Below are 14,158 nucleotides of genomic sequence, written 5' to 3'. Positions count from 1 at the left end.
CTGAAAATAAATAAATCATTATATAAATAAATGATTTAATAGCTCATAAAATGATTTGAAGCTTTTTTTGAATAAAATTAATAATTTTTTTCACATTAATCGTTGCACTATTATATAATTGCTTGAATTTATTAAAAAATAACCAGCAATTCACCGCGAATTATATTTCCTTCCAAAAACTGGAAACCACGTAACAACAACTACAACAACAACACAACAACAACAACAACAACAAACAATCAGAGTGCATACATGAACTGACAACATGTTGCCAACCTACAAACGCGCTAATAAAATATTTCAACATGATGACAACGTCGCGGGCAGCAACATCATTGAAATTGAACTATACATGCTATATTTGCTACTTTGGTGAAAGGTCTGTAAAAAGTCTTTCTTGCTTACTGTCACTAATTTTTATAATTATTGATAGGTAAATAAATTTTAATGTAACTTTATATGAAGGAAATGTTTAGCAGTTGTTATTAACTTATAGGCCAGAGGTGACATGAATGTAGTTATTGTAATTGTAATTGTAATACTTATTATTAAATCAATGTCTAAGAAATGTTTCAAAAAACTTTTTTTCTCCATGAGTATTTTAAAAAGTATATATGTTTTTACTTATAAAAAAAGTCGTTCCTTTCTTAATAAAGCTCTCCAACCGGAATGAAAGATAAAGATGAAGCTGACGTTTGTCTGTTGACATAAGGAATAAAAATACTGAAGTTATTTATTCCAGATAACTTTTTAATTTTTTTTTGTATAGCAACTAGTTTTTATTTGCATCGATAAAAATAATGTTCCCAAAAAAAAGCTATAAAATCGAATTTCTACATTTGTCTGCTAATATGCTAAAATATAAACGTAAAAAAATTGTGTTTAAGATATTCAGTACATTTTCAGAAAATAAAAAAATAAACAAAACTAAGAAATAAAACTAAACAAGTTTTTTTTCATAAGTATATTTCAAATTATGTGCGGATTTGGAGGAAGTTCAGAAAAACGCATCTATCAGTGCAAAGACGGACAGCAGACGCATGTTGGTTATTAGTGCGCGGGATATCAATTTCTGTAATTCCCTAAGTTATTAGCAATATGACGTGGATAACACCGTCACCATGGTGAGCGCGATGACGACGATAACTAAGATAAATATAGTAATACTGATGGCCCTGATGTAAAATTATGCTAGAGTTATATTGCTCTGGTGAAAAATTTATTGTGTCGATTACAAGTTTTATTTGTTTTACGTGGTGTATGATAAGTTGATGGCTGAAGGAATTCAAATGTTATAAATGGTCAAGTGCATACATTTATTTATTTAGCATGCCGCGTTAATAACTGAAGTTTGCCAAAGGAGCAATTATTATTTTAGGTTATTCATTATTGCGAATTAAGTATCATTCACTTCATTATTTCTTGCAAATGCTTCCTTTTAAGAGTGCATTTGAAACTGGGTAGGGCAGTACCAAATTTGAGCAACTAAAAAAGTCTGGTCGGTTCATAATTGTTTTAGCCTATGCTAATTACGAAAAAATAAAAATTACCTACTACGGCAATGACATTATATAAATGGGTTAATAAGTAAGAAAGGTTGATTTTATTGCAAAGGCAAAAATTTGTATTAATCAATCTGAGAAAATTTCCTAAAAAAATTTAGGACTTTCTTCCGAAAAGTAAAATCCAGAATAATTGTTATTAATGGAGGAAATGAACATTGCGTACCCAACTAATATTCATTGCGTTCAGTTTTTTTTATGATTCCAGATTTCAATCTCAAGTAATTGAAAATAATTTGAAACGTTTGTTTCTATTAAAAAATGTTGCTTAATCATTTAAACAAATTCTATCAATAAATCATTATTATAATTCATTAATCTTATTTGATGTTCAGTTGTTCACACAACTAATGCAAAATAAAAATCAGTCAGTTTTTTAGGAAAAATCAAAGATAGAACAAACGAATCAGAGGAAATAATTGCATGTTTATATTAAGCAATGCCCATCTGCCAAACGCGCCTGGATGAATGATGGCTCTGAGGACATTTGCAAGGAAGAAGGAAGGAAGGAAGAAAGGAAGGAAGGAAAGAAGGAAAGAAGGAACGCATGGCATGCTGTCTCTGCTGTAGCGAATCACATACATCATGCATTGCCTTCTCTATTCATGTAATCCCGTTGCCAACATGCAGATTCATAATTTCGGCTTGCAGAACAAATAAATAAAAATATTATTAAATCTGTCCATTCATCTCAAAATGAATGCATACGTTTGAAGAGCATGTTTGCGGTTATAATGAATCAGCGAGGTCTAGGCATTTTCGTATTTATTGCATTTTTGGAATGCTTCAAGAAGATTTCGAAGGATTAGAAAAGATTAGATATTATAACGTTTAAAGATTTGTTAAAATGTAGGAACGAAAGAATGTAGAAACTAAGGAATGATGAAAAAATGATGGAATGAAAAAACAAAAAACAAAAAGCATGGTTTTGTTTGCGACAGATTGCATGCATTGTTTGAAACGTTGAACATTTTCTACAGAGCATTTTGTTCAGCTTAGCATTAATCCACTATATATCCTTCAAATGGAGTTTGATTTTTTTTGAGAGAAAATTTTTAAAAAATTTGAAATTTTTTCTCCTCTGAAAAATATTTGCTAAAACTTTCAGTTGTACTTTTTATATTGATGACACAGTGTGTAAACATTGGTAGCAATGATTTGCAAACAAGGTATCATTGAAATAGGCAGGCCGATTTTTGTTTGGAATCAGTTGCTCCCGACTGAACATGACAGACTCTTATTAAACTTAAGAGTAGCAAGGGAGCGTAACAAATGTTAACGTGTCCATCAATTGAAAATTTCTGCTATTTAAATTTTTGTTCCACCCATTAACCCAGTTGACTAAATTTTTTGGATGAGCGTGTTGAATTGAATTATGTGAAAACCGGCAAACATTACTGCAAAGAAATGTTTTTATAATTCATAAAGTAAAAACTTAAATTTTAAAATTTTGAATTTCATTAAAATAATAATCTACAGCGCTTTTTTTTTATAAATACAGCATTATAGTTTTTTAATTAAACTCATTGTTGATAGTTTTGACTTATTATAATAATCTTTTTAGTGAAAATAAATCAGAAAATAAAAATTTCAAACAACTGAAACTTCTGAAGATTCATGTTAAAGTACGTTATTTCGCTATGGCTATGTTGTAAAGTCTTCTTGAACCCTAGCTTATTTTATAAGAAACATTTTAACTCAGTTTAGTTACAAACAATACCAGCCTACAGAAAAACTAACAAAAAATGTCCTTGGGTAAATAAGGACGTTCAAAAAGCCAGGAGAACAAAAAGTAGAACATGGAAAAGATTGCAGAATATACGCAAAAATGATCAAATCTTATTGGGAACAAAGTGTGGGAGTCAGCTTGAGAAAGCAAGATAAAAATTTGTGAAAAAGAGGAACTTGGCAAAGAAAATAAACAAGAAGACGATAAAGGGTTACGAGGTAAAGCTGAATAAAAACATAAAAAAGACAGTAAAAGCTTTTACTGTTAACATGTCCATCAATTGAATAACAAAAAAGAAACACAAAGGTTGGACCACTAAAGGACAACCAAAGCAATACTGAAAAAGTAGACAGTGTGAACTCCGTAGATATAATCTATTTGGATTTGAAAAGCTATCATTGTATCATAATTTGTAGTGGAAAGAGTTAGACTCTGCTTACAAACGTTTCATATAGAACAGAAAAAATTAACTAGATGCTATTCTCAATAAACAAAAAAATTTACTTTCTTTAAAAATTCCAAACAAATTTTAAATATTTTTATTTTATTCATAATCATTATATATAACTAGCGAACGCTTACTAAACATTCATTAAAACACTACGTACCAAATGTCTTTCCTAGAACTCAGAAATTGTTCTTTAAAAGGACAACAGCTGAAACACAAGTGTGGTTTGTATGATAGTGATTTTTTTGTAATATATATTAAACTTACTCATGTTTGCCGTTAAACTTGAGTCAACCAACAACATTCATGTGTTAAGCATTGTATCACAAAAACAGCCAAGGATTAAAATAAGAATTTTGTAATAGTTGCAATAACCTCTACTAAGCCATACTGAACAAATTCATTCATATTTCAAGACATCCATCTATGAAAATTGTGCGAAATAATTGATAAGAGGCATTGAAATTTTATATCAGCAAAATTACAGAAAAAATGCTTAAGTGTTTCATTAAATTCATTTCTTCAACTTCAGCATTTCTATAAAAATCCTTCATTCAATTTGGTGACGTTAAAATAATTCAACTCAAACTGCTTTTCAAAATTAATCACTTATTTTCAAATTAACTAAACGAATTCTGGTAAGTTTTGATAGGTTTCCTTGAATGGATACAAAAAATGTAATTACTAAAATTGAAAAAACTATTTGCTAAAAAATATTCGGCATTTGCGAGTTTCCGTAAATAGAAAAAAACGCGAAATGTTATTAAAATTTCGACAATGAAAATGTCCTAGGTCTTATGATTGATGACGGCCGTAAAATTATCTCGGTGGTGGCCAGCAAAAAAAAATTGGAAAAAACAGTTTTGACGAAACAAATTCAATGAGGCAGGCACCTATGCCGCATACACGACATTTCCATCTACGTCATTAATATCAACAACGCCATCTACAATCTGCAAGTTTTACATCAATGACGCCATCAATCATTGATACCAAAGACATTAAACAACACTGTCATCGTCATCTATCATAACAAGGTGCGTCAAGAACAGGAAAAAGTTTACCATTCAAAACACTCCTTAATTTTATTTCAACGTCTACCTCGTGCAACACCATTGAGCAATAACATGAAAAACCAATTTATAACTATTTGAAAATAAATTTTATTCTTTGAAAAGAAATTTCAGATTAGCTAAATAAATTTATTAGAACATTAAACTGAAAAATAGAATCCAATAAAGTATGTACGACAAAAAATCATAGATTTTGTTTTATTTTCTAATAATTCTGCAAGATGTACAGACAAATAAATGTTGATTACATTTTGATAAAAATTTATTTACTTGAGATATAACTTTTAACGCGCAAAATGCATTAACATGATTCATTTTCTTTACAGCTTCTAGTTAAATATTTATAACAAAAACATTTTTCAACTACCCCATTAAAGCTGGTCGTTTAACTTCATCATTCAACGAAATTAATGAAATTGTTTATTTTTGTTGAGAAAGTTCATATTTATTTTCTATAAAACATTTTAATATTTATATTTGAGTTTTCTACTGTTCTAAATTTTGCACTGATGTTTTAAAATGTAAACTCACAAACAAATCAAAAATCAAAAAATAAATTAAAAAAAAATGTTGTTTCCTCAAAAAAATAACACAAAATGCATGTCAAGATTAAAATAAAATCACCGAACAGAAAGAGAAAACATTAAAGAACTTACTCATTTTGGACGCCTTCTACGTCAAAAGTTTCGAAGGTGATCTGGATGACTTCGTGCTGTCTGCCATAGAAAAGGAAGTGGCATTCGGTTATGTGCGGATAGAGGCCTGGGTAGTTCGGAGAGGTGAAGTTGCCCGTGGCGCTGATGTCGCTGTGGTAGGAAAAGGAGCAACCTGCGTGTGGCAGTGGTGGTAGGGCAAGGTTGCAGTGATGGTGGCGATTGCTGTTATGATATTTCGATGTAAAGTAAAATATATAATTGATGAAAATAAAATCAGTTGTTATATTTTATGGCTATCCTAACTCTTTATCTAATTTATTATCATCGCATCATTATTCATTATCGTTACCAACATTATCGTCGTTGTCATCCTCATCACCACTAGGCTGCTACCACCAATCATTAATAACAGTAGCAAAAACAGATTAAAAGTACAAAATTTGCATCGTCGCTTCACAAGCGACATTAATAACATTAGTTTTATTAATGTCATTTGTCATTCATCACCAATCATCATTCACTGTCGTCCTAAACGAACGCAAACATGAACTAACTTAGGTCTCTCTCTTGTATTCCGTAGTGAATACCGTAATCTGAAATTTGTCAATTTAATTTTTTTTAATTATTTACTAACAACATTTAAAATTTGTCAATTTAATTTTTTTTTAATTATTTACTAACAACATTTAAAATTTAAATGACATTAAAATAATTATCTGAATAAATTAATAAATTTGAAATAATTTTCCCGTGAATCTAGTGTATAGTGAATAATGTATGTCAACGGTTATTTCTGTTGTTCTCTAGAATGCGCTGAATCCCTAAAGAGCAGTACAGAAAATATTTACAGAGTTGAATATCCACTTATGCCTCAGATGATACTGTTTTTTGCATGTGTGTTTGTATATGTAAATATATATATATATATATATATATATTTATATGCATGTGTGTGTATGTGTGTGTGTCTAACATAATAAAGGACGGCGCGATGGTCTAGTGGTTTAGGTTGCATAATCTTGTTATGCAGTGACCAAGTTCGAATACAACAAAACGATCTTTGCGTATCACATGCAGTGTGATGAATGAACATTGGAAGAGCGTAATTAACCTTTGACCTTTAACTAAATAAGAATATAAATTTAATCCCAACCATATGATACACTTTTCACGTTTAGACAATGCAACCTGAAAGACCCTTACAACCTGCATACAATCATTTAAATTTTATGGTTGAACATACATGCATGGTTCACGATGCTGTTCTCTAGTGCAATAAATTTTGAACGAAGTCGGCGGACACACACGCATGCAAATGAAAGTTGCTGGGGCTGATAGGTGACATTTATATCGCATTCAACTGCGAACAGTTGCATGAATGAATTCTGCCAATACATTCAAACACTTCAATGTATAACTTATAAATATCTACTTAACGGTGCCGATTGTATAAACCGCAAAAAGTGAAAATTATGATGTAATGGTTAGAGGCGTCAGGTTTTAATTTGAGGTGAGATAGTTAGAGATACACAAAAAATTCTCGCTTGTCACATCCGCTGAATCACGGCAGTTCAAATACGCTATCTGTGTTGTTTCTATGCATTTCAATGTAGAATAAGCATTTCAAAATTTAATGGAATGATTTCGTATAACAGTTAGTTAATAATGTAAATTTTTTTATACTGGCTACAAAAAAATAACAAGAGCCGTGCAATCAGATGGTATCATAATCATAAACTATGGAATTGTTTGTTGCTATAACAAATGTAAGAAGGCGGTCTTTAACAGCCATAAAGTTATAACAAAATGGACTCACAAATGCATATATTACTCTTAACCAATTGTGTTCAATAAAAAGTCGAATAATAATAAAAAATGTATATTGATCTGAAACAGCTTGGCGTGAGGGACTAAAGCCGAAAATAAATTTGAAAATTTTTTCACAATTATGAATCGCAAACAGAATTATTCATTAATTATAAATTTATTAATAAAAAGTTTGATATTGTTTTAAGAAGTTAATTTTAGATTTCAAAAATGGTTAGCATTTGAATCGATTAAGAATTCGAAATTATTGATCATAAACTTATTATCATTAACACTGTAACAAGCAAATTATAGACGCACATTTTCTTCAACATTCCTCTGCTTCAGGATTCATAACGTAAATATAATAAACTTGTACGCAAACGAATTGATTTACAGCCGACTGCTCTGTTTGCTGACCGTTCTAGAACACATATGATGTTTCAACATTCTAAAATGAATGTTAACTACAAACTACAAATTAACTACTCATTAGCTACAAATTTTTAAACTACATATGTGAATATTAAAAGAGGTTCCCCGTTGATGTTCATCTGATATTTCCACTTATACTGAGTATAATAGATACATCTTTCGCGGTGTATGTGTTTACTATTAAGCTTAATTAAAAATTGTTACAAAAACTGCACAGCACATATAGAGTATTTATTCCTTCTTTTTCGTTTCTTGTGTTATGTCTATGCGTATTTCACGGAGGACTGCCAGATGATTCTCAGAACAAATGTAAATTGGACGTGTATCTTGGTTGCATTTCTTTAGCATACGCTCTGTTTTCATTTTGCAGTATTGCTTGGTAATGTCGTCTCCATTGTTTGAATTGATTACTCCAGTGACGACCGTAAAAGTTTGTAGCATGTCAGTCAAGTGTCCTCTTCGTTTTAGTAACAATTTCCTTCCTATCGCATTCACGTGCAACTTTAGTATTTTTCAAATATAAATTTTTAGAACAGAAACCTATCAAAAGTTTTGTTGTTTTAACAGTACAAAACGGAAAGTATTGAAAATGGACAATTATCATTCCCAACTTTTAACTCATGTATCTATCAAACTTAGTATACATTGTGCGGGATACCATTGTAACTTTCAACATTCCTTAAAGATTCAAACATCGTTATTCAGTTGATAGGGAAAGGTTGAAGCAGTCAGCACATTGTTTTCCAATGAACCAAAACTACATGAAATGATTACAAAAACAAAATTTTAATTCTACTGAAACATCTATGAGAGCAAAATGATGCAAAATAATAAACCAAGAACAAACGTTTTTATAAATTTTGTTTTTTAAGCCATTAGACACAGAGGCATTTGCTTGAAAACGTTACACAAGTTAACAGCTGTCCAACACTGAATCTCCAAAAGAAAAAAATCTAAATGTTAATTAAATTGAAAGTTATAAAAAATGTTTCATAAAACCTTCCATAAATCTCGGAAAAAATTGAATTTCAAAACAATCTAGCCATGAATAATGTGAATGATTGGAAAAATAACTCGATAAGCGATCATCAAGGAAATAAGTAATTTTATAAATGAGTTATGAAAATTTTTCCATATTTTTAATATTTATAATTACAGATTATTATAAATTAAAAGTTATTGAAATTTTTTACAGCTCATTTCAATTCCTTCTAGAAATGATATAAACTGTTCTCAAAACATCTGCAATGAACAATATACATTATAATTCGCTAAATTTTTTGTTTATGTGATGTTCAAACAATCAATTTTCCACACAAATAATTTCATTGTTACTTTTAAAGAGTCAACTTAATATATTTTTTTCAAATCCAATGATTTATTTTTTATTGGTTAACTACGAGATAAAATAATGCATGTAATTGTGTCTCTATGTGTGTGTGTGTGTTTGTGTGTGTGTTTTTGTGTGTGTATTTTGTTTTTTGCGTGTAATAGAGTGTGTTGCCTTCTTTTGTGAATTTTCCAATTGACAATCCGTACCGAAAAATTAAATTTTCGTTCCGGTTGTCAATTGTTCAGAGACCGTACAAACACGTAGAAATACACACGTTCGTGTTTGTATTTTGTAACGTCAACAGTTTTCTGGAGTATTTTTCCCAGAAAAAAATTTTGCAAAATGGCAAGTTGAGTTTAAAATTTGAATTAGGAATATTCTTATCCTCCCTTTCAAAATGACAAAATAATTTAGAAGTAACATCAGTAGGCTTCATGCACCTAATATGAAATGGCTAGTCTAACTACCATTACACACAAAGACACACACATACATACACTCACACACACGCACATAGACACACACACAACTCACACACACATGTATGTATAACTATTAAAAAGCGAATTAAGATCAAACCGTATGGCTGTCTGTGATGTGGATAGGTATGGAATGAATAGCTTATAAAACCAAACTTATATTTTCCGATGCTAATTCCTGCATTTTTTTATGTTGTTTGCCGTCTGTTTTGAAATATTGTTTTTTTTACAAAAAATGCGTTGGAGCGTTTTTTTGGATGAAAAATTGCAAAAATTAAGTTAAGCATCATGTTGAAATGGAAAAATTAAACTACGAGAGAGAACAAATAAATAAAATGATGTTTTCACATATAAAACTCTACAATAAACTTTTAAATTTTTATTTTTCACACTTACAAAATGAAAAAAATTAAAAAATTTAATCTCATTAACATAATTTACTCAGTATAAATAAAAATTGCTACGAACACAAGCAAAATCAAAACATGTGAAATCTCGTGCGGGAATGAAATAAAAATAATAGCAGACAGACTTCAAAAGTTGGATAAAAATGTACTTAAAAACAAATGCCAAAAATTTTTTTCTATATGTCATCTAGTGCTTCTGCGGGTAATTTTTACGTGATAAAATGCTTTCTAAAAAAATTGTATTACACATTAGCTAGATAATAATTAGTAATACTTAGTTTTTTTTACAAACAGTGAGGGTGACGGTGATGTGGTTAATGTTGTAGATAATGAGACGTATTATAATCTTACATTCGCCGTCTACATTGCATGTAAGAGGAGCGACATCAGGTACATAATAAATTAACACAAAAATTTTTACTATGAGTAGAAAAATCATGAATACTTTTATTGAAAATGCAGCAGTTACCACATTTTTCAAATAAAACCCATCAAGTTGAAAAAAAAACAATTAATTGCATAAACTGCTGACTTGTAACAAAAGCGTAGGTAGCTTTGAACCCTCTGGAGTTGATAAGTTCGTTCGATTCTCTAGGCCTCGTTGTGAATACGACCTCCAGCCTGTTGTTGCTGCTCATGAAGGCCTTCGTCGAGTTTTTCCTACCGCAGTAAGTCTTCATAACTTCACTGCTGTGGTCGATGAAAGAATGGATAGTTACGATGTCTGTCTCCTCGCATCTGTTGTCAAAGTTAACGTTTATTTGTTTGTTTGTGTGTCTGTGTGTGTGTGTTAGCATGTGTGTGTCTGTATGTTTTTGTGTGTCTGTGTGTGTGTCTGTATGCGTCTGCGTGTATGAGTCTGTGTGTTTGTGTATGTGCCTGTATGTTTGTGTGTCTCCAAGGCCGCTCACTTCTTTTTGGTCAGAGTCAATATATTTTTATTTTAACTCTTACAACGACGATTCAAAACCTCATAGAAAGTTCTGCAAACATTTCATTTTATTATATTAATAAATCAATCGTGTACAATGTCTGGCGAGTATGAAAGCATCTCACATTAATTAACTTTCATTAATTGCCTTATTTCAATGCTTGCAAGTAACAAGAGGTTTTTTTTATTCTTGCGCATTAAACAAAGGCAGCACGCACATTATTTCATACATTTTCAGTGGCATCTGCATACAAATTGATGATTACAACGTCATAAGCATCAACAGTAGCAGCACAGACAAATGAGCCAACAGAAACACGGATATACGCAATTTAAGATTTATTTATCATGTATGAAATAAAAATCTTTTAAAATAAAAATTCTTAAAAATGTTTAAATTTACACAGGGGGAGCAAAATCTTCACGAAGGGGGGGGGGCAAAATTTTCACGGGATGGTTCAAAATGTTCACGTGTGGGGCCAAAATTTTTAAGGGGGGGGGGCAATATTTGTAGTAGTGTGGCTTAGGTCGGTGTGGTTTACGAACCTTTTTTGCTCATCACATTCAATTATTAGTCGATCGATTTTTAAACATCAAACGGTCCTCTTGCAGACTTTTATTAAAAAACTGCTCAAAACGGAGAGGGGAGGGAAAGATTCGCTACTGAACGCACGCCTTTGAATCAGAAAATAAATACAAACACTGATGCAAAACCTTTTATATAGCAACTCAATTCAATATTCTAGCACGTTAAGAATTTATTATCATTCTAAAAGATATTCATTCATAAACAATTCAAATAGGTCAGACAACATATGCAATAGGCCGGTTAAATCGGAGATCCGTCCTGGGTCTTAGATATATATGCTCTATCTAACCAACCTAACTCAAATTTGTTGTATCATAGTTGAGGGTCGTGTTTTAAATGACCGGTCAGAACAAATTTGGTTGTTATCGTTATATTTTTTAAAAAATTGCTACAACCGATAATTGTCTGCAAATAAAAAAAGACCCAAACATAATACTGTGGACATTATGTTGATGTGATTTGTTTACACTTTATTGGTTAATGTGATTCAGCCTGAAGGAAACAGAGAAATCGTACAATATCTCACCAACGTTCACATGTTCTTTTTTGCTTGGGATGTTATTCTAAAAATTGTTAAATAGCTTCATGTTCTTTTTTGTTTGTTGCTCTTTGATACTTTGATAGTTTGTCTGTGTGAGTGTTTCTTCTCGACTGTCTTGTTTTACCATACTTATTTTCTAACAAAATTACTTTTTGAATTGGCAGTAAATAACAAAGCACAATAAAGTTTGAGTTTCAGGAAACTTTCAAGTTACATGTTGTATTAAACTTGTTCGAGATAATTTTTTATACTTGTTGTTCTCATTGTCCGGTTTGTTTATATCGCTCTAACAAAATTATAAATAACAAGTTATATTTTTCATTTCTGTTGAAATTTTTACTAACAAACTCACAACAGACAAAGATACAATTACAAAAACTGAACGAAAATATGCAGAAAAAAATCTAATCGGCTGAGCTGAGACAGCAAGCAGCAACAGTATTCATGACATTAATTTATTAGCGTGGTGATAACGGTAACGATTGTTATTAAAACATTCCTTTATATTTTTTTCGCTCTTGCCAATTGCATGTAGCTTGTTTATTGTTAGAGGCATTAACGTGATGTCACACCTAATGATGCTCTACAATGCCACGGGCTTCTGTAGTTTTTCCACTCTCACGTTATTATTTCTTTATACTTTTGTGTCTGGGATATTTTTTTTCTACTGTTTTTGTCAGTTGTTTATTTTTTCAAATTTTTAACTTTTACGCATTTACTCATTCACTTACTCAAATTTTTTAAATTTAATTTTGACAAAAATTTTTTTTTTTCATTTGAAAATCTTTTTTGCCAAAAAGTTGTTTATCGTATTGAGAACTACATGCAAAAGCCACGATTTCTTCATGGTCATAATCGTGAGTATTCAAACAAGAACTTATGTAAAACAGAAGTGTGATGAAACAAATGCTGTTGACATATTTCAATTATTACAAGAAGGCTAATCTGTATCTGTAATTGTATCCTAGGATGTGTGAATAACTTCAGAAGCACCAGCTCCACTCGAGAATTTTAAAACAAATGATGTTTCAAACGTTTTTTGAAAACATGTCGGCTCGTGAAAGTGAATTTTTTTCAATCTACAGGTCGTGACTTTCAGATTTTTGCAGATGAAACGGAAAACCTTTTTTTCCCAAAGCGAGACTAATTACAGTTAAGAAGCACAAAAATCACCATTACCGGAGGTTATCTAACAAGCAATTTCAACCCATTAGTTTTAACTCAAAAATTGACAAAATTATGTGGAGGAAAGCCAAAATAAGATTTGAAACTTATTTAATAAGAACCCTTTCTTCATCGGAAATAATTTATCACAACGCTACAGCGTAAACAAGAAAATAATAGAAATGAATTCATGAAAAAATAAAAACAACCTATTTCTGAAATTTCAAATAATTGAGATAAATTGAATTTCCAAATGCACATATCCACTTAAATATTGAAAAAAAGATGATATACATAAACGAGAAATTTTCAAAATTATCTAAAGAACTAAGTGATATCTAATTACATTAATAGAATAATATTAATCTTTTATAAACACGTACACACACATTACTTGCATATGCAATGCAGTAATAGAGTGAACTTACAAACTTAGCCTTCACAAGCTTCTAAAACAAGTATAAGCTAATTTTTAAAAATTTAAAATAAAATATTTCAGAGATAGTAAATTTATAAGTTTTATTTTAAAAAACTCTTGTTCAGTTACCGCATTTAAGATTGATTTGAACATTCGCTTTACAACCATTGATCAAATGTATATGCTCTAATTTGAAATGCAATCTCCATGCAAACTACCCCAATCATCAGACAGTCGACAGTCAACCACTGCTGAGGTACAAATATGGTTATACAAAGACTTTGTGCTGATTGCTAACTTAGCTGCAGTCCGGCCCTGAAAATAAATAAATGACATTTCATGATGAAAATATTTTTTAATTTAATTTTAACGACGGAAACTGTGTAATACTGTAAAATTAATTTTATCAAATGATAGAAACATTAACGAACAATGGTCATGTATTGCTTTTTTGTTTTTACTGAAAAACTACCTAAAAACTTTTAAAACATCACAAAATCCTGCACTAAAATTACTATAAATTAAAATAAAATTATTTTGTTATTTATCATTTTTGTAATATTTATTTGTTCGTATTTATATTCTCA

The 14,158-nt window shown here is 30.4% G+C and overlaps 1 protein-coding gene across 1 annotated transcript in view; it reads right to left on the bottom strand.

The window, feature by feature from the left end:
* Positions 1 to 5,464: 5,464 nt before the first annotated feature.
* The window catches only part of HELRODRAFT_68144 (hypothetical protein), a gene marked incomplete at both ends in the record, with an annotated part of 50,170 nt that continues 41,476 nt past the window's right edge, over positions 5,465 to 14,158 (bottom strand). The window contains 3 exons of the mRNA XM_009026944.1: positions 5,465 to 5,640; positions 6,023 to 6,061; positions 10,461 to 10,666. Of these exons, the coding sequence (XP_009025192.1) occupies positions 5,465 to 5,640; positions 6,023 to 6,061; positions 10,461 to 10,666 (421 nt within the window). The remainder of the gene's footprint in view (positions 5,641 to 6,022; positions 6,062 to 10,460; positions 10,667 to 14,158) is intronic.

Source organism: Helobdella robusta (assembly GCF_000326865.2).
Source record: "Helobdella robusta unplaced genomic scaffold HELROscaffold_5, whole genome shotgun sequence".
In the NCBI taxonomy this organism is placed as follows: domain Eukaryota; kingdom Metazoa; phylum Annelida; class Clitellata; order Rhynchobdellida; family Glossiphoniidae; genus Helobdella; species Helobdella robusta.
The sequence above is the reverse complement of the archived record's forward strand: the minus strand, read 5'-3'. Positions and strand labels throughout refer to the sequence as shown.